Source organism: Raphanus sativus, chromosome 2, assembly GCF_000801105.2.
Source record: "Raphanus sativus cultivar WK10039 chromosome 2, ASM80110v3, whole genome shotgun sequence".
Lineage (NCBI taxonomy): Eukaryota > Viridiplantae > Streptophyta > Magnoliopsida > Brassicales > Brassicaceae > Raphanus > Raphanus sativus.
This window is the reverse complement of record NC_079512.1, coordinates 21,516,830-21,539,387: the sequence shown is the minus strand read 5'-3', so window position 1 is coordinate 21,539,387 and position 22,558 is coordinate 21,516,830. Positions and strand designations below refer to the sequence as shown.

The window sequence follows — 22,558 nt, the reverse complement described above, 5'->3', positions numbered from 1 at the left end:
GGCATGAAATTTTATATTTCTACTTCTCCATATTGACAGAATTAAGATTCATCATTGGACTGATCGAATGGGGCATACTATTTTACACAAATGTACAGAACTTAAAAGCAAACACATAAGATGCAAAATAAATAGAGAAATTCTTGGGTTCACCCCTAGAGTGAACCTTTAGGTTCACCCAGCCAATAGGATTTCGTTATTTCATATTCTGTATCTTTTAAAAAAGGAAACAAAATATTATCAAGTTTTATTATATTTTTAAAATAAAAATAAAAAAATAAAAAATAATAATAATTGTAAACAAAAACACGTTTAAAAAATATATTATTAATACCGTCAACCAACACTAAACCCTAAATCCTAAATCATAAACCCTTGGGTAAACCCTAAATCCTAAATCATAAACCCTTGGGTAAACCCAAAACCCTTGGTAAATCCAAAACACTTGGATAAATTCTAAATCCTAGAGTTTAAGATTTATCCAAGGGTTTAGGGTTTACCCAAGGGTTTAGGGTTTAGTATTTAGGGTTTAGGGTTTAGTATTTAGGGTTTAGTGTTTTGCCGATTGTGTTAAAAGTGTATTTTTTTTTAAAAAAAATCAAAAGATTTAGGATTTATCCAAGGGTTTACCATAGGTTTAGGGTTTATGATTTAGGGTTTAGGGTTTAGTATTTTGTTGACGGTATTTTAAATATAAAATCTTTTTTTGCTACTACTATTATTTTCTATTTATTTTTTATTTTGAAAACATAATAAAACTTGACAATATTTTGTTTCCTTTTTTAAAAGATACTGAATATGAAATAACGAAATCCTATTGGCTGGGTGAACCTAAAGGTTCACTCTAGGGGTGAACCCAAGTATTTCTCAAATAAATATATGATTTTTTTTAAAAATTCAATATGCAATTCGGCTTTGTATTTAAACCACACTACGTTAATATATTATTGTTAGAGGATTTCTTATTTGCAAAGGGTTAATGGTAATCTGGTTGATTTGCTAGATAGAAGATGATGGTATCGTTAGTGATATTTATTATATAATTTATTATTATACTATTATTACTAGGATAAGACCTGCGCCTTGCGCAGGATGAATATATATGAAAATTATTTAAGAAATATTGTATAGAAAAATAAAATATATATTCTTGATCGAATTAATAATGTTGGCTCTTAATTTTTTTAAAATTTATTTTTGTTAATTACATAACTTTGTTACTGATGAGCTGATCATATTTTTAAAAATATTTTAGACAAAAAGTCACTTATCGTATAATAATCTAACATTTAAACCGAAAAATCTCAAGCCTACTATTTGGTTACAATGAAACTATGACAGCTCAGTTTTATATCATGATTTATCATTTTTAAAGTTAATTATGGTTATAAGAAGTTTACGTGCCAAATCTATTTGTCTTCAATTTTTTCTCTTTTTGTGTTTTTTTTTTCATTTTAGTTATTGCTCGATATAAATATTGATTTTGTAATTTATTCTCATTTCGTTCTTTTGTTTTAGCCTGAGATTTAGAAAATGTAAGATTTAAAATTATTAAAAAGATATATACTTAGGTTAAGATCCGCGCCTGTGCAAAATAAATATATTTTTTACTTATTTTATGTTTTTCTGCATATTATGAAATAATAAAATATTAATTATATATTAAATTACTAAAAATCAGTTATTATTAAGTAATAAATTGGCATGCTCATAAAAATAAAAAAAATCACTCTTGTTTACTCGTAAACAATCAATCTTATCTATCGTATATGATAAATAATTAAATTTAAATGATATTAACATAGATATATAGTATACTTTTAATATGAATATTTATTAAATGAGGTTTCTACTCATATAAATATATGATTATTTGCCAATTTGTGTAACAAAATTTTCAACGATTTTTTTTAATATGAGATTTTTAGTGGTTTCAATAGTTTATAATCATTTAAAAATGAATATTTAAAAATTAAAATATTAACTTTTCAATATATGTTCAATGCAAATATCAAAATATAAGTATGTTTTCATATGATATATATATATATATATATAAAACATAAACACCTATTAAAATAAAATTATTTATTTAATTGGTTTTATAATCATTGTATCTTATCACAGAAAAAAATTAAAACTTTGATCACAAAAGTTTATGTAAGACTTTTAACATTTTTAGTAATTTATACTCGTTTTGATAAATTCAAAATACAACATATACAAAAAATCTAAATTTTTATTATATGATTAATGTACTTATGTAATTTATTTTAATAATAAACAATTAAAAATGATAGAAAGTATACAGATTTTTAGCAAATCTTTATTATTTAAAATCATTAATTACCATATATATATTTTAATCAAATTACGTAATTTATAGGTTTTATTAAATGAAATAATAAATTTCAATTCGATAAATTAATGGTCCACAATGGACATACCATATAATATACCATTCTTTAGCAATTTAATTTTGGGATAACAAATTCTCGATTGATTCGCAAGCCGCCACATAAAAAAATTAGCATTCTAAGTACGTGACAACTCAACAAACACTTTTTTAATTAATACAAAATACATGTTATAACTTTAAAATGTTTCTATATTAATATATAAGGGATTAATACGCTGGGGAATATATCTATTATCCCATAAAATTTGCATTTGCAATATCTGATCTTTAAATGGTTATTTATGATTTTTAATCTATATGGCAATACACATCTCGCATTAATTTTGCGTGATAGGTAATATTGCTTGCGCTATAAGTAATACCAAAATTAACTGCTTGCAGAAAAAAAATGTAAAATTGGACAATATGCCCAATCATGTATTCAATATACAACATATATGCTAAGGAAGTTTCTAAATTTTGAAAACGTGAAATTAAATTTATTTTCCTTATAGGGAAAATATAAACAATATCATAAATATGTATATTCCTCATTGAACATTTACAAACTTGAACAACACTACCTTTCCATTTTGTTAGGTCATCAGTGTTGTAGATATTTCAATTAGCTATATAGGTATTTTTTCTCTTCTCATACCGACGATTCAGTTGATGGTACGGTTCAATTGATTCTTTTAAAGTAATAACAATACCACCGATTGAAGTGATATTACGGTTTATATGCTACAACTATAAAGTAAATAATAAAATACAAATCAAAATTAGTGTAACATTCAAATAATACAAACAAAATTGTATGATCCATCATACATTCATAGATGCCTATTGTAATCCACTGACACATGAGAAATAATTTGTATGATCCTTAATAGATCCCTTCATTTGAATCCGTAATGGTCCCCCCCAAAAAACGAAGATGAGGTAACTGCTGTACACCAAGAAATTGTGTAATCGAGATTACATCAGATCATTTGATTAAAATCAACTTATATTACGAATTGAGTTTTCATACAGCTTAGTATATGACAGTTGACAGCTTTTATTTCAGTGCAGTTACGTGATTATTAAATTGTGGTGTAATCACAGCCGATATTTTTAAAAAAATGTTCGGTACAATGGGTTCAAAACAAACCGGGACAAACGTCTATGGACCATAGTAAGTCGAATAATCAAATATTTTTTTTAACAATATGGTTTCTCAAATCCCTTCTATGACTGCCACCTAGGATTTTTTAGCTCTTAAAAACTCGCCACATAGGATGGGGTAGTTTTATAATTCTTACAAAAATTAGGTTCATATTTTTTAAAGTCTTCTCAAATAATATATAGGGGATGTTGTTGATTGTATTATTTTGGGCATGACAATGTATATTTCTATTTCTCCATATTGACAGAATTAAGTTTCATTATTGGGTCGATCGAACGGGGCATACTGTTTTACATAAATGTACAGAATTTAAAAGTAAACACATAAGATGCAAAAAAATATATGATTTTTTAAAAAATTCAATATGCGATTCGGCTTTGTATTTAAACCACACTACGTTGATATATTATTATTAGAGGACCTTATTTGCAAAGGGTTAATGGTTATCTGGATGATTTGCTAGTTGGAAGATGATGGTATCGTTAATGATACTCATCGTTTAAATAGGATGAGCTCATAGGTTAACTTCGTCTATAATTACCATTAAAGAATACGATTTGCATTTACTATGATTTTCATTAACTCCCCATAAATTATTTTCAATTCTTGCTTTGTTGATAAAAGTTTTGCATCTTAAATATAAATTTTCCATATTTCTTTTCTTTTCTACCTCAAGGAAATTATATATCTATATTATTAAAATTGAAGTACATTTTGGAGATGTTTGGGAACAAGTATAGTATTCTAAATGAAAGTTGTTTGGGAACAAGTAGTATTACATTAATTGTATTTCCATATTTCATTAGCTTAATAATTTTATTAATTATATTACCTTAACGTTAATACACATCATTAATTATATTACCATAATAATAATAGTGCAGATTTTTATTTATTAGTTAATCAATATAGATTGTGTGCCAATTATCAAAATCAAAAATGTAAATAACTAAGTTTTATATATGGTTAAATGTTTGATTTAGTAAAAAAAATTATTTTAGTTTCAACGGTGGAAAATAACGTAATCAAAAACATTATTCAAAACCATGTTTTATGAATAAAATAATAACTTAAATAAAATAAAAATAAAAATATGTTACATTTATTGTCACTTATTTTTTCATTTAATATAATTATTTTACTAAATAAACAGTCTTTTATCAGTTTATAAAATCAGTTAGGCATGAGCATCTATACTATTAAAGCATAATACTTTTTATGAATATGGTCCTGACTTTTTCAATTAATTACCAATATTGTATGTACCTTTTCGCCTGCAGTATTTGCAACCAATAAAAAGTCACTATTTTGCAATTACATTAAAGAGTATTTAATAATTCAGTTCTTACCATTTTTTAAAAAAAATTGTTTCTTAAATATTTACGCCATAGCTTTCCAAAAATCTTTCACGTTATTAATTATTTGAAAGCATTTATTAAATGAAACTTTAAAATAAAATCAAATTGAAATAACAAATGATTAAATCAACAAAATCATAATACGGGTCTAGATTATCTCAACTTCTTAAAAATAGTTAAATTTGTAATAATAACTAAAACACATAAACTAAATTTAATAAAATTATAGAAAATGTTTTAAAATGCACAAACAATTTTTTCAATACAGAGAATGTTGAAGATATAAAATATTTTATTTAAATTAAAAAAATCAGTGTAAAATAAGTTTAACTTCGGGTTCAATAAATAAAATTATTTTAGTTTCAACCGGTGGAAAATAACGTAATCAAAAAAATTATTCAAAGCCATGTTTTTATGAATAAAATAATAACTTAAATAAAAATAGAAATATGTTACATTTATTGTCACTTAATTTTTCATTTAATATAATTATTTTACAAAATAAACAGTCTTTTTATCAATTTATAAAATCAGTTAGGCATGAGCATCAATACAATTAAAACAGCAGACATTTTTCAGACATCCCCTTGGTTTCTTAAACTATTTACAAGAATGCCATTATCATTTAATTTTAATTAATAAGTTATAGAAATTAGTTATAACAACCAAATAAATAGCTGATAAATAAAAATAAAATTGTAGACCCCACCTTATTTACAATCGAAAATATATGGTAAGTTATAATATGTTAATTTTTTTTGTATTTACTGTCCACCTCAGAATATATCAATTATTCTCAATATGTAATCCTAATTAAATGAATAATTGAGTACAGATTTCTATGAGTATAATAATATTACTATAATAGTATACTTATTTGATATAATATTTACCAAACATTTAAAATAAATTTAATTTATTATTATGTTCTTAGTAATAGTATTTTCCAAATTAAAAAAATAAAATCAACACCGGATTAATATTTATATATATCTAAACAATTCCTATATGTTGGGGACATAAAAACTAAAACCAAATTAAAACCAAAATAAAAACCAAATGGATATCCAAATAAACAAAATAAAGTATATATCTTTTTAAAATGATAAAATTTAATTTTAAAATGATAAAATACTCTAAAACTACTATCTATAAACTGAACTACACAGAAAAAAAGATTTCCCTACTATTTTTATTCAAAAATTTTGAAATTATTTTTAATTTCTGCTAGAATAGAATCACCTGAATATTTGTTTAGCCAAAGTATATATTATATGATATAATATTTACCAAACATTTAAAATAAATTTAGTTTATTATTATGTTCTTAGTAATAGTATTTTCCAAATAAAAAAAAATAAAATCAACACCGGATTAATATTTATAATATCTAAACAAGTCTTATATCTTGGGACAGAAAAATTACAACCAAATCAAAACCAAACTAAAAACCAAATGGATATCCAAATATTCAAAATACAGTCTATATATTTTTAAAATATTTATTATATTTAATTTTAAAATGATAAAATATTCTAAAATACTATCTATAAACTGAACTACACAAAAACGGATTTCCCTACTATTTCTATCCAAAATATTTGAAATTATTTTTAATTTTATGCTAAAATAGAATCACCCGAATATTTTTTATCCAAAGTATCTAAATTTATCCGACTTATCCATTATTTTTTTCTAAAATTTCAAAAACATCATTTTACCCTAATTACTCTAAGTTATCCAAAAAAAGAAGAACCGGGCCATAGTCGAATTGAACTCGAAATTTTAATGGTTTTCCAAACCAAACCGAAAACCAAATTAACCAAACCAAAATCAAATACAAATTCATAAATAACCGAACAATTCTTATATTTCTACCCAAAAGATGAATTTTCATACTATTTTTTATCCAAAATATTTAAAATTATTTTAATTTTCTGCTAGAATAGAATCACTCGATTACTCTTTAGCTAAAATATCTATATTTATCTGAATTATCCGTTATTTTTCCAAAAATTCGATCATTTTTACCCCAATTACTCTAAATTATCTAAAAACGAGAACCGGACCATAGTCGAATTGAACTCAAAATTTTAACGGGTTCTTAACATTGTCATTCGAACCAAACCGAAAACTAAGTTAACCAAACCAAAATCACATCCAAATTCATAAATAACCGAACGATTCTTATATTTCTTGAATCGAGAAATGGAAATCAAACTGGAATGAATCTGAAAACAAAAAAATACAAATTAGAACCAAACCGAAAACCAAATGCGTACAAACATATTAGTGAGCACATAAATAGGGTAATAAATATGTCAACAAAAATAATCCCGCGCTTTCTAAGCGCGGGTTAAAATCTAGTACACTATTAAATCAGGATTCTATTTTGAAAATTTAGGATTCTGTCTATGCATTTCAATATATTTACAAGTCTCTCCCATTGATATTTAATTTAAACTAAAAATATAATATTTTCTATAACTGTGGTAATTAATACTTTCCATTTTCTTATAATGTATATATAATATTGGATCTTGGATATAAGATTGTTAACTAAAATGTCATTAATGTTAAAATGATGATTTTTAAAGCACATTATATTTATTATTGGACTTTGAATTACAATAATTAAAATATGTTCACACAAGAAAAAACATGGTATATTATTATCTTGTTAAAAATTAATATGACTTTAAGAAGTCATTAAAGGCATATGTGTATATTGATTGCATTATATATGTATTTCTATGTTAACTATAAATCATGTGATATTAAGTTTAACCGACTTCTTTCTCAAGTTATACAGATTTTTCGTATTAGGAATATAGCACATATTTCAAGTTCCTCTTACCAAGAAATAATAAACTAATAATTTTTTTTTTTGTAACAGGCTTTCATTATATTAAAATGCAGAAAAAGAAAATAAAAAGATTACAAGCCCCTAGACTTAAGTTTGATATTGGGCTAAGCCCAGATAAATTGCCCATAATATTGGGCTAAGCCCAGATATTGGGCTAAGCCCAGATAATAAACTAATAATTAACACCAGTAAAGTCAAATATTATATCTTTTTGTTGTATAATGATATACCTAGAATATCTTATATGTTCAAAATTAAAATATTCAGGTTTCAATACATTTTCAATATAAATTTTGAAATTAACGTATTTATATATTTTTATATGGCATATAGTTTAATTTAAACGATATTAAAAAAAAAAATATATATATATATATATATATATATATGATTTGAATATCTATTGAATGATACTTCATATTCATATGATTTTATGATCATTTGTATCTTTTATAACAGAAAAGTAAAACAATGTTCACAAAATTTTCACTGTCAGACTTTTAACAGTTTTAGTAATTTATATTCTTTTTAAAAATTTAAAATATAACATATAAGAAAAAACTCTAAATTTTTATTATATGATTAATGTGTTTATTTAAGAATTTTAATAATATAAATTAAAAAAGGGATTGAGGATGCAAAAGATTATTATCAAATCTTTATTAGTCAAAATGATTAATCATCATATGTATGTTAATCATTTTAGGTAATTCCGTATCTTTTATTTAAGAAAATAATATAGAATATATATTATGCATTAATAATCTATTTGATAGTTAATTTAATAAAAAATTAATATATATTTAGATGGATCAACTTATTTTACTAAAGATTCTGAAATCATCTTGGTGATGACACGTGGCTACATTCAAAGGTTGTAATGCTCTTCGATTAACATATAAGAGATTAATCGGCCGTGAATTTTCATTAACCCTTTGTGGCACAGTGGTAAATGTCGCAGAAAATATAGTTCAGAGTGATGGGTTCGATAATTTTACAACAATTATTATAAAAATCAAGCTATGATAGAAACTCTATAATTTAATAAGCATGATAAATTAATAAATTTCACCGACTCCGAGTTGGACCATTATAAAATATGACATAATTCAATAAGAGAATAAGATAATAATTTTTTTGAAAATCATTATGTTAATATATGATCCCAATATAAACATAAATTACTAATCAAGGTATAAATTTTACAATATATTAATATATTGTACAGTTTTTAAATATTTAAATTGAAGTCTATCTTTAATCTTTCTAAATATTTCAAATATATATATATGTTACTTTTTCATTTTAAACCTAAAAATGCAATTATACTTATGGTATGTATTTTTACCAAATAATCAAATAAAAACAACATAAATTTTGTATCTGTAATATGTACACTTTAAAATTAATTTTTAAAATTTTTACATAGAAGCATACTTCAAAATGTATAAACTTAAAAAGGAAAAATTTCTGTAAATTAATAACTCTATAATATAATAAAATATCAAAGTCTCGTTATTATTAATTTATAGAGTTTTTACTGTAGATTTAACAAATATACTAGATCAACAAAATGTTAAAAACAAATATTATTGATATGTTTCCTTAAATTAATATTCCAGAATCTTTTTGGTCAATATACAATGATGTCATTTGGGAAAAATATCATAAAATATCTGGTAATACGTTCATTATAATTAACAAGTAAGGAAACCAAATCAATGGAATTTTATTAGGATTTGTTTCTTCACATGGTTTAGGTATAAAATATACTACTCATGCATCATTTTATGTTAATCTCCATTAAAATTGAGAAACTAGATAGTAACATATAATTCTTTGATAAGAAAAAAGATGGTGAAACGAGCATCTTCCTTTTGTCTCCTCTCATGTGTCGTTGTGTTGTTATTCAGTTTAGTCTCAGCAGTCCCAGATAATCGTCAAGATAATCAGGTACACTAACTTTTATAAGAGTTAATAATATCGTTTTTTTTTTTGACACAAAGAGTTAATAATATAGTTTGTTTCTACCAATCACGTTTTATTATACATGTCGAAGATAATGATGATAATATTCGATGAAGGTGTACATTGTTTACATGGGTTCACTTCCGTCCCGACCGGACTACACACCACTGTCGAATCACATAAGCATTCTTCAAGAACTAGCCGGAGAAAGGTGTGATTCCATTAAATCATTCTATTAATCATTGATTAGTTATCATAAGCCTACGTTAAGAGGATTCTAACAAGTGATACACACATATATATATATATATATATATATATACTCTAGTTCGATGGAAGGTCGTTTGGTGAGAAGTTACAAGAGGAGTTTTAACGGGTTCGCCGCCCGACTAACCGAGTCAGAACGAGAACGTGTAGCCGGTGAGTCCATAAAGGTTCCACCGAGTTGAAATAGTATTATAAAGTTATATAATAATTAATTTCAACGATTTATGTTTTGCGTAGAAATGGAGGGAGTTGTGTCTGTGTTCCCAAACAAGAAGTTGAAACTCCAAACGACTGCGTCTTGGGACTTCATGGGGTTAAAGGAAGGAAAGGGTACAAAGCGAAACTTGGCAGTAGAGAGTGATACTATTGTCGGAGTCATAGACACTGGTGTTTGGCCAGAATCCGAGAGCTTCTCGGGCAAAGGCTTTGGTCCTCCTCCAAAGAAATGGAAAGGTGTTTGCTCGGGCGGCAAAAACTTCAAATGCAACAAGTAAATTCTCCAAAATGTCTCTCTTATAAGATTTAGTATTGTTTATAAAGAAGACATTGATGTGTTTACAATGTTCTTTCAGCAAGTTGATCGGAGCAAGAGACTACACAGGCGAAGGCACTAGGGACAAAGAAGGCCACGGTTCACACACAGCGTCTACAGCTGCTGGAAACGCAGTTGCGGGAACGAGCTTCTTCGGAATAGGTAATGGAACGGCTAGAGGCGGCGTTCCAGCCGCAAGAATTGCTGCTTATAAAGTCTGCATCCCGACAGGGTGTACCTCACAAGATATACTGTCTGCGTTCGATGACGCCATAGCAGATGGTGTCGATGTCATTAGTATATCCCTTGGGGATGACCAAGTCAACCCGTATGAAAAGGACCCCATTGCAATCGGAGCTTTTCACGCTATGGCCAAAGGGATTATCACTGTGAATTCAGCCGGCAACAGCGGTCCAGATCCCAACACGGTCGCAGCGTTGCGCCGTGGATATTATCTGTTGCAGCCAGCACCATGAACCGTGAGTTTCTGACAAAAGTTGTTCTCCGAAATGGAAAGACACTTGTGGTAAGTATCAAGTAACATTCTCATTCATATCATAGTAAAAGGAGTCTCTGGTGTGAATCGTAACTGACGCTAGAATTTCAAGCGATCAGATATCATCGGAAATCTGACGCTGCGTCTCGTTTAATTAACACCGGTTTCAATGGTTCTCTGCAATCTTGCTTTTAAAACAACATAAATTACACGGCTTTTGGAGACGCCGCGTTTATCAAAAGAACAGGGCTTTTGTCTCTTTCAGACTTTTGTTTTTGTCCTTAACAGGGGAAATCAGTGAACGCTTTTGATCTCAAAGGAAAGGACTATCCTCTTGTCACAGGAGGAACTCTGCGCGAGGGAAAAATATTTGTGAGCGGATATCCATTTAGTGATGCAACAGCTGTTGCAACTGTAGTAGAAGACAACAAAAACTACGCCTCCATTAGCCCTCGTCCCCTCTCTGCTCTATTACTAGATGACTTTGAGATTCTCCTCTCTTACATTAACTCCACAAAGTAACAAACGATCTTTTCTCTGTTTTATATTTTCTTAAGAGTCTCCTTCTTTGTCCAGACATGTGTGTGTTTGTTTTCCTCAGGTCCCCACAAGGCACTGTTCTTAAAACTGGGGCAGTCTTTCATCAGAGAGCTCCTAAAGTTGCTTCGTTTTCTTCTCGTGGTCCAAACACCGTCGCTGTTGATCTTCTAAAGGTATCATATCTTCTTCTTTTTTTTTAATATTTATTGGCATTTTAAAACAAGTTTAACAGAAAATGTTTGATTGAAATGTAGCCGGATATAACAGCACCAGGAGTGGAGATTCTCGCTGCGTATTCACCTCTGAGTCCACCATCTGTAGGAGACCAGAGACGTGTGAATTACTCTGTTGTATCTGGAACTTCAATGTCTTGTCCACACGTTGCTGGCGTGGCTGCATACATCAAGACTTTTCATCCTGAGTGGTCTCCATCCATGATCCAATCTGCCATCATGACAACCGGTACTCAAAATTTGAGATCCACCTTGTACCACAAGTAACCTTTTTGTTTATAACTCTGTTCTTATATGGTGTCTCTTAATTACCATTTGCAGCTTGGTCGATGAATGCTTCTGGAACTGGAGCTGCATCAACTGAGTTTGCTTATGGAGCTGGCCATGTCGACCCAATAGCCGCTCTAAATCCTGGACTTGTCTATGAACTGGAAAAAGCAGACCACATCGCCTTTCTCTGTGGCTTGAACTACACTTCCAAAACCCTTAAACTCATTACCGGTGAAGCCGTCACTTGCACTGGAAAGACCTTACCAAGGAACCTCAACTATCCTTCAATGTCGGCTAAACTTTCGGAAACTAAGAGCTCCTTCACCGTCACTTTCAAAAGAACCGTCACCAACCTCGGTCCCTCCAACTCTACATATATATCAAAGATTGTGTTAAATCACGGGTCTAAGCTCAACGTCAAGGTTACGCCTAATGTCCTGTCCATGAAGTCGGTGAACCAAAAACAGGTTTTCACGGTGACTGTTACAGGCCGTGGTCTCGACCCAAAACTGCCTTCGTCTGCTAATCTAATATGGTCTGATGGTACACATAATGTGAAAAGTCCCATTGTTATTTATACTAGTGACTGATGAGGGCACATGCAGTTGGCATCTTTCTACCATTTCATCAATGATTATCTCTTCGGTTGCAATAAAACCACCATGTTGTTGTTATGTGTTTCTTTTTCTCTATTATAGAAACTAGATTGTTCGTACGCGCGGAAATTGGGTTTAATATTGGGATTTAAATTCTATACAATTTATTAGTTTGAATCTGAATTTGCATTTAAATATTTTAGAGAGAAATAAAACAATTTAATCTTATCTAATCTATTAATTTAGGGATTATCTACTATTTGAAGTTCTCATTTAAATTTTGGACTCTTTCATGGTTGTTGCTAGAATATATCATGCCTCCTGTACAATGCAACCTACCAACTTAAATTAAACCAAATCTTAACCAACATAGATTAGTTAAACCTAACCAGTAACACTTTTATAATATTTTTGGTTAATCTCTTAATATAATTAGATCATATAAAACTGAACCACTTTTAAATCAATGAGTTTCATATCATTTCAGACAAAAGAGAAAAAATATCCGACTCATTTACAACGTAAACATACAAAGACCGTGTATGCTTATGCTCATTGATCTTCCAAAAACCAAATAATTGTGGCATAGACCAACATAGACTCATGTTCGTATCACTAACTTTACTTCCATATATTTACTCTTCACCTACATTATATCACAACATACACAGTTATGTAAGAACATGATTTTGTTTTTATTCAAACAACCAAATAATGGTGGCATATGGTCAGTAGATTTTTTAAATATATTTTTTTATATATTACAATTTACGAGACTATGTTGTATAAATTTTTTTTTTGAAAAAGAGTATAACTATGTGTATAAGTTAGAAGGTAAAAGGTGTGACAAGGCAAATTATTATACTAAAAATGAAAGAAGATTAAATACAAACTAATAACAAGTACAACACAAATGATAACACTATTAAATTCTCTATATATTTAATAAAATATTATATATATATATAAATGTTACACAAAATATATATAATATTATATATACCATATATTATTAATTGAAATTTGACAAATCAATTTCCGCCCTTTAGGGCGGGTCCTAATCTAGTTTTCAATTGTTTTACTAAATGGTTAATAATACTCAAGTTTTTGTAGTTGTTGTATTCTCTATCTATCTATCTAATTTTCTCTATTTATTTTTCTCTATTAAATTGGAGATGAAATTGTATTTTAACTCTTTTCTATTGCCACTTCTTTTATTATTTTTTTGTTTTTTTTCCGGGGAGATATTCCTAACTAAACATAAACAAAACAGTATGAAAACTATAATTGTAAATCACGATCAAATTAATGGAAGCGTTGGTTTTGATAGGAAAAATAGAGACAATTCATTCTTAATGTAAATAAATGATAACTGCATAGGAAGAAATAGTGGACTCCTTTTTTGTTAAGCAAGAGCTGATCTGCATATTGGGCAGGTTAAGGTGATCTTGACCCATCCTAGAAAGCATTGGTGACGATAGGAGTGATTGTAAATCAAAGAGTGGAAGCCTAAAATCATTTTAAAATTAATCAGTGAACATAACGTTGGAACAAAAATCATTTTTTAATTCTAAGTAAATGTTGACGTACTTGGAAATAGTGAGATATCCGTCGTCAGGGAAAGTGTTTTTGTTCTGATTTTTCCTGGTGATAGATAGCTAGAACATTGAAAGACAGATTAATGTGAATTATTAGATAAATAACCATCAAAATATATTGAGTGAGATTCTGATTCTTAAATTCTACTTACTCTCATGGGTACGAAAGCGGTTGAAGATTTTTTTGTAGACTATGTTTTTTTACTTTTTGTGGGTGCGAATTTTCGCCTTTAATGATTTTTAGTCTTGTTTTGCTTGTTACACGTGAGAAGGCTACATAGAACTGACCATGTGCGAAGACCGGTTTAGGAAGATATATGAGAACCTCTTTACGTCTGAATATGAGGCAGAAGTTAGAAAAAAACGTTCACAATTAACATTATTAAATATACATATGGAAAATGGCTTCATATATTTAAACTGGTTTGCATTGAACCATTACACATAAATTAAAGAAACCCAAGTTGGTTAGTCAACTCACTTTATTTGGAGAAGAGTCCGTTGTATTCTATCACTCGAATATAAACCAAGGCTTTTTTTATTATGTTACAACAACAGATTTATGCTGTTGCAACAGGAGCGGTCTTATTAACATGTTTCTATATTCATAAATACAAATTTGTGCTCTATACAAAACAACAGCGCACACTGCATATGCAAATTGAAAACTACATTATGAGAACAAAATATTTCACCATCTCATCTCTAAATTTATCTTCTGAATCATTTTTGGAAAATGAACAAAGAACTGGCTTAGCTGCTGCAAGCTTCTGTTTACCCATCATCAAACATGCAGATAAGTCCGATTGTAGGAAGCTGGTATTGGCTATCCTATCAACACTAATATATTTTAACAAATTGTTTCCAAAATAGATTCAAAAGTATGAAATAAGCAGAATTAGGAGAAATAGTCCAACAAAAGCCAAAAAACTGGAAAGCTAAAACAGATAAGTGTATTAAAAGTTGCATTCTTTGCCACGATGAGAGGCATATTAGTTCCCATCTTTAGAACGTTTAGCGTTGCCTATCTCAACACCATCACCTATCTTGAGGGCTTTTGGATGGCTCCATAACGTCATCCCCAGTCCCAAGTGTTTCATTACTCTCTATGCAATATTTTTAAAAAATTATACAACTACAAAGAACAAAGCTAAACGACGGCTATACAGAGAATTTAGGATTGTAAGGTGCGATTCAGTCTGAGATAGTGAAAAGCGTACCTACTAAACGTTTGGGGTAAACAGTAGTCACCAAAATCACGGAGGGAGTGTTGTCAGAAGACTTGAACTTCTTGCAGAAATCCACAGCAGCTTGGTCCCAAAGATAGAGCTTCAGAACAGGTCCCCTGCAAACGATTAACATTTTCAGTTTTGTAAAAAAACCATAGTGTACTGTCTGATTTGGACAAAAAGGTAAACCAAGTATGTGGAAGCAACAGATTACTAAATGATAGAAAACTTACCGAAAAGATCACCTTTCATATCACAGCCAGCTTCGAAGTCTTCATAGGAATGGAACCGGAAACGTTCCTCCTCAAAGTCCAACTTCTACCCATTGAAACTAAGAAACACAGATCAACATATAAAATTCAGTCTTTGCATCAGAGATACATATATGCAAACAAAATAAAAAGCAATTTTACCTCATTGAGATGACGTCTTCAAGCTCAGTGCAAAAAGCTAAACAATCTTGGCCAAGTCCAATGGTGTATTTGCCTTTGCTTGCTCCATCATGAGCTTCCAAAGATTCCTACATAACAAAAAAACATAGACATTGATCTAACTTATTAATCATAAACACCATAGTTTCAAACCTGAAATCAATAACTGAAAAATGAGAAAAGGAGAGATTGAAACAGAACGTTGTAGATCACTTCTTATATTAGCTGATAAAATAAAAGATTTGCAAGGAATCTCATCTTAATAAAAAGTTAAAAACCACAAAGTTGTATAAAGGTTTGAACTTTTCACTTAATGAGAAATCTCAAAATCAAAGAACCTTCAAAATCCTAATGCCAATCAAGTAGACAGCATTTGATCAAATCAGTCTTATCACCAAATCTCAGACTTAGACGCAGAGATTTCCATTTTGAGAAATTTAATCAGAATCATAATCTTTTTAAAGTTCAAAAATAAATAAAAACAAATTAAAAGACAAAAACAAACTTTAGCATATCTTCTGACTTGTACCACCAAAACTCCGCCGCATTATAAAACCCAGAATCAAGGAACAAAACATAAGTCTTGTCTGAAACCTATGAGATCATACGAAGAACATGATACTGAATATATTTAACAGCAACAAAAGCGAAAGGAATATCTCAGAGTATCTTTTGATTACAAAGGAGGAATAAGCTGAGTAAAAAGAAATAAGCTAGGTAAAAAGAAAAAGCTAGGAAAAAAGTCCTATAAATAGGAAAACAGAGAAGAAGGTTAAACGAATACATTGATTAGAGCAATTACTCGTGAAGTTAATCCTTGAAACGGATTGGAAGAGATGAGAAATGGAAGGGTTGGGAGTAGAGAAAGGTGAGAGATGAAGAAGATAGGGTTACGTGGAGAAGGAAGAGTCAAGTGGGCCTCAGCCGTGTGATCAAGAAATCAGAACGGGCCGTTAAAAAAAGCCCAAAACTTGATAGATCACAAACGAAATGACGTGGAAGAGAACTCAAGTCTTATTGGACGAATTAACTGTCCTACGTGGACAGCCTAAGAGTGCTTTATTAGTCCCTTTTAGTATAGTTTTGATGTTCCATCTCTAGCTATGTTGTCTCGGGATCATGGGTGTGTTAAATGAGATAATATTACAGCTTCTGTTCTCACTGAAGCGGTTACTATTTCAAAATTATGTTAGCACCTAAGTTTTAGGAGTGAAAATTCCCTTCGATGGACTATATATAAGGCCTTTAAAATTTGGATTGATATGTAATCAAAAAGTATGAAGAGAAGTGTTTTGAAAATCGTAGCAGACTTGATTTGAGACAAACTGGTAAACCTAGCTAGAACTGATAAAACTAGTGATTCGGCTCAAATTAAAAACTCAATTCCAAAAAATCCCATCTCATTATATATTATGAGAAGCCACTTCAGTGATTTTTGTTTAAGTGTCATTTATATAGAGAGTTTGAGAAAATTGTTATAATTTGATATTTGTCGATAATTTTTCATTTTTATATATTTTAATTATGTTTTAAAAAGTAAAGTATAAAACTAATTAATGGTAGTTACCAAATTACATAATAATACTATACTTACTAATTTATAGGTTGATAAGAAATAATGATAATCATTTAATTGTCTTAATAATTTGATTGATTGATTATCAAACAAAATTATATAAAGAATAAAATTCTATTCCAAAATTTATTATTAAAGATATCAAATAATATGATTAAAAACTTGGTAATAGAAAAAGAAATTGTGAAAATAATCTTCCAGCGTAAAAAAAAGAGACTCATATCATATTTTGAAAAGTCATATCATCTTTTAAAGAAAAAATGAGTGTAGTGACCACAAATAAGGAAATCACTTCCTAAATAAGTTTAGGAGATTTTATTTTTCAGCAAGAAGTTTAAAAAGAGAGTTTGACTTCAAAGTAGATGTGACAAATTAGTTATGTAAATAGAATGTTGACTAAAACAGGTCAATGTTCAATGATATTATTAATATAAGTCATTCAAATTATGGTAATATAATTGCAATAAGAGAAACAGATCCAGAGGAGTTTTTTACTACATATATATATATATGCATCTTATCATGCATGTCCATCACATAAAAATTTACAGATTACTTCATCTTATAAGAAAATGGAGAAATTACCAGCAAACTCATTTTGCCTCCTCTCATGTGTACTCGTCTTGTTTTTGAGTTCAGTCTCAGCAGTTACAGAGGATCCTCAAGATAAACAGGTATGGCCTCATAATTAACGATTATCAAGTATTTTGTTTATCTATTGATTGAATCCATCATACATACATGATATAATATAAATTCATGAAGGTGTATATTGTCTACATGGGATCACTTCCTTCTGGGCTAGAATACTCACCAATGTCTCATCACATGAGCATCCTTCAAGAGATCACTGGAGAAAGGTGCTAATTAACAGATTCATTTTCTAATCATTAATAACTTATAATTAGTTTACGTTATGACGAGGTATCTAACAAGTGATACATCATTATACACATATCATATATACAGTTCGATCGAAGGTCGTTTGGTGAGAAGTTATAAGAGGAGTTTCAATGGGTTCGCTGCCCGGCTCTCTGAGCCAGAACGACAAAGAATAGCCGGTGTTTAATCTCTGACAGAGACACACTTATCTTTTTAAAGTACACACTTACTTATGTTGTTAGATAAATTACCAATGTCTCATTTTTGTCTTAGAAATGGAAGGAGTTGTGTCTGTCTTCCGGAGCAAGAAGTTACAAATACAAACGACAGCGTCTTGGGATTTCATGGGGTTAAAAGAAGGAAATAATACAAAGCGAAACCTAGCCGTAGAAAGTGACACTATCATTGGTCTCATTGACACTGGGATTTGGCCAGAATCAGAGAGCTTCTCTGACAAAGGCTTTGGCCCTCCTCCAAAAAAATGGAAAGGTGTTTGTTCAGGCGGCATAAACTTCACATGCAACAAGTAAATTCTCCAAAATGTCTCTCTTATAATTAAGACTAGTATTGTTTTCAGGAAGAGGCTAACGTTGTTTACAATGTTTTTTCAGCAAGTTGATCGGAGCAAGAGACTACACAGGCGAAGGCACCAGGGACCTCGACGGCCACGGTTCACACACATCATCCACCGCGGCTGGAAACGCAGTTTTGGGGGCAAGCTTCTTTGGTATCGGAAATGGAACCGCTAGAGGCGGCGTTCCAGCTGCTAGGATCTCTGCTTACAAAGTATGCACCAGCACAGACTGCACCTCAGATGCTATACTGTCTGCATTCGATGACGCAATAGCAGATGGTGTGGACATCATCAGCATCTCCATCGGCGGAGAGGCCGAGAGTTACGAAGAGGACACAATCGCGATAGGGGCTTTCCACGCTATGGCCAAAGGGATCCTCACCGTGAACTCAGCCGGTAACAGCGGTCCGAGTGCAAGCACAGTCAGTAGCGTTGCGCCGTGGATATTAACCGTTGGAGCCAGCACAACAAACCGTGAGTTTCTGACCAAAGTTGTTATCCAAAACGGCAAGACATTTACCGTAAGTATCAAGTAACATTCTCATTCCTATGATAATAGTATCTCCTTTGTCCCTTTCAGACATATGTTTTTGTATTAACAGGGGAGATCAGTGAGTGCTTTTGATCTGCAAGGAAAGAACTATCCTCTTGTCTCCCTAAGAGCTAAGGTCAAAAAGGGAAAAATATTGGTGAGCATATATTCATTTAGTTCAGATGAAGCTGTTGCAACCATAATTAAAGACACCAGAAACCATGCCACCGTTAGCGCCGGTCCCCTCTCTGCTATACCACCAGATGACTATGACTCTCTCCTCTCTCACGTTAAGTCCACAAAGTAACGCTCTCTGTTTCATGCACTTAAATATTCTCTAGATTTTTCCTTTGTCCTCAACTCCTGATATATCTATGTTTGTTTCCCTCAGCTCCACACAAGGCACTGTTCTAAAAACTGAGGCAGTCTTTAATCAGAATAAAGCTCCGAAAGTTGCTTCCTTCTCTTCTCGTGGTCCAAACTCTATCGCTGTTGACCTTCTTAAGGTGACATATACTGTTTTATTATATTTGTTCGATTTTGTTTACAAATATGGTTTTGACAGAAAATGTTTGATTGAAATGCAGCCGGATATAACAGCACCAGGAGTGGAGATTCTTGCTGCTTTTTCACCTATGGGTTCACCAGCCGAAGACAGGATACACGACCAAAGACATGTTAACTACTCTGTTATATCTGGAACTTCAATGTCTTGTCCCCATGTTGCTGGCGTTGCTGCGTACATCAGGAGTTTTCATCCTGACTGGTCTCCAGCCGCTATCAAATCTGCCATCATGACAACCGGTACGCAAAACTCATATCCAGCTTTTAGTTTCTTGTGATACAAGTAACCTTTTGGCTGATAACCCTGTTTCTTGTATGGTGTCTCTTTATTAACATTTGCAGCTTGGTCGATGAATGCTTCTGAAACTGGGGTTGCATCAACCGAGTTCGCTTATGGAGCTGGCCATGTCGATCCAATAGCCGCTCTAAATCCTGGACTTGTCTACGAACTGGACAAAGCTGACCACATCACCTTTCTCTGCGGCTTGAACTACACTTCTAAAGCCCTTAAACTCATTACTGGTGAAGCTGTCACTTGCACTGGAAATACCTTACCAAGAAACCTCAACTATCCTTCAATGTCGGCTAAACTTTCGGAAACTAATAGCTCCTTCACCGTCACTTTCAACAGAACCGTTACCAACGTCGGTACCCCCAACTCTACATACAAATCACAGATTGTCTTAAATCACGGGAGTAAGCTCAGTGTCAAGGTTTTACCTGATGTCCTGTTTATGAAGTCGGTGAAGGAAAAGCAGTCTTTCACCGTGACTGTTTCAGGCAGCAATATCGACCCAAAGCTGCCTTCTTCCGCAAGTTTAATATGGTCTGATGGCACCCATAAAGTTAGAAGCCCCATTGTTGTTTATGTTTATACTGATTCCTGATTCAATCTGATGATATTTGATATAAATAAATCAATATAATCCTTATGTTTGAGTAATCTCGTTGATTCCATGTCTGATCTTCTTGGCTTCCGATATATGGTAATGTCTTAACTCTTTTTTCTTTTGGTCAAAGTTAATGTCTTTAACTCTTAAGCACAGTTATATAGGCATATAGCTGAAGTTCACGGTCTAAAATCAATAAGATAATGCAATCTCGAAGGATTGCTGATGGTGAAAGTTAAACTTACACCCACATAAGCCCATTTTTATATGATCATAGGACCCAACAAACTGAGAAAATATTAACTATAAGGTATACTGAATCTTTTGCGCGGGTGTGATTTTCTATTTTATATGCTTATATATTTATTTGCATTATTAGTGGTATACATTTTAATTATAATCATATATTCAAATATTTATATAACTATTTCAAATACAATAATTTATAATTCACATGTATTTGTTGCTTCTTTTTATATATGTATCTTATTGTATTTACATTTAGTTATTAAACATATTAATATGTGTTTGAAAAAATATATTTGAAAATTATTTTGTATTTAGTTTATGTTAAATTGTTATCCGTCCTTCAAAACTAGATTTCCTTTAGCAACATTTTTATGTTTATTCATTTTATATAATATATTATTGCATATACATAAGTTTAAGATATGTTAATTTTAATATATGTGTGTTATATAGTCTTCTAATTTTAAGTTGTTCTGTCATCATATTATATTTTTAACATAATATTTTATATTTATGAAAATTAAATTTATAATATTATCAATTTAATATAGTTTTATCAATTTATACAACTGTATCATATTTTCTATAATAATTTTTAATATGATTGATTATGATTATAAAATAGATATAGTAGGATAGAATATTTATTTTTAATTTTATAAATAATAACTCAATATATATATTAATGCATAATAATAGTTATTTACTAATTACAAAATTAGTGAAAATATTTACATAAAGTTTTTGAAAATTAAGATATTCTTAAAATATTTAGATCAACATAATAATCTTAATCTATTAAAACTGAAGTACAAATTAGAAATAACCCTAAGTTTTCCTTAATAATTACATATATATACCATTGGATTAATTTGTTTTTTTAAATAAAAAATCAAAATAAAACTAAACTGTTGAGTCACTAATTTTCATGGAGCTAATATAGGAAACTATTATTCTCGACAGTATTTACCAAACCATTAATTCACAAACCAATTAACACATTTATACCAAAATAATAGAATTGTTCACTAATCCAACTTAACTTCACGAAACTATTTCCTCGACAGTATTTACCAAACCTCATGATTAGTTGGTTTTCACCCTTATAAAAATTAACACCAAATGTCCACCCACGTAACTCTTCTTTTTCACAAATATATGTTTTGCATTTTAAAAATGTTAATCAAAATTATTATTTTTATGTGTGTTTAAAGCATTAAATAGATAAAACACCCCTCCATACATTCTTCAAAATCATAACTAATGATTTTATTGTAACGAAATTTTGCTATTTATTTAAAATCATAAATAACAAACATAATCAGTTTTTATGAAAAGAAT

The 22,558-nt window shown here is 30.0% G+C and overlaps 1 protein-coding gene, 1 long non-coding RNA gene and 1 pseudogene across 2 annotated transcripts; 2 read left to right on the top strand and 1 right to left on the bottom strand.

Moving 5' to 3' along the window:
• Positions 1-9,644: 9,644 nt before the first annotated feature.
• On the top strand, positions 9,645-12,686 carry LOC108837382 (subtilisin-like protease SBT4.8). The gene is given in 10 exon segments (XM_056993366.1): positions 9,645-9,743; positions 9,875-9,969; positions 10,114-10,178; positions 10,263-10,515; positions 10,598-10,986; positions 10,989-11,083; positions 11,342-11,571; positions 11,655-11,766; positions 11,848-12,055; positions 12,148-12,686. Coding segments are annotated over 10 exon segments (2,085 nt in total).
• A 2,126-nt stretch (positions 12,687-14,812) lies between these two features.
• LOC108839890 (uncharacterized) lies at positions 14,813-16,869 on the bottom strand. The gene is made up of 5 exons (XR_001947798.2): positions 16,735-16,869; positions 15,933-16,039; positions 15,753-15,850; positions 15,511-15,635; positions 14,813-15,396 (listed from the first exon to the last, which is right to left on the bottom strand). It is a non-coding gene; the product is annotated as an uncharacterized LOC108839890 (long non-coding RNA).
• Positions 16,870-18,036: 1,167 nt separating this feature from the next.
• LOC108840799 (subtilisin-like protease SBT4.8) lies at positions 18,037-20,965 on the top strand (annotated as a pseudogene).
• Positions 20,966-22,558: the final 1,593 nt, after the last annotated feature.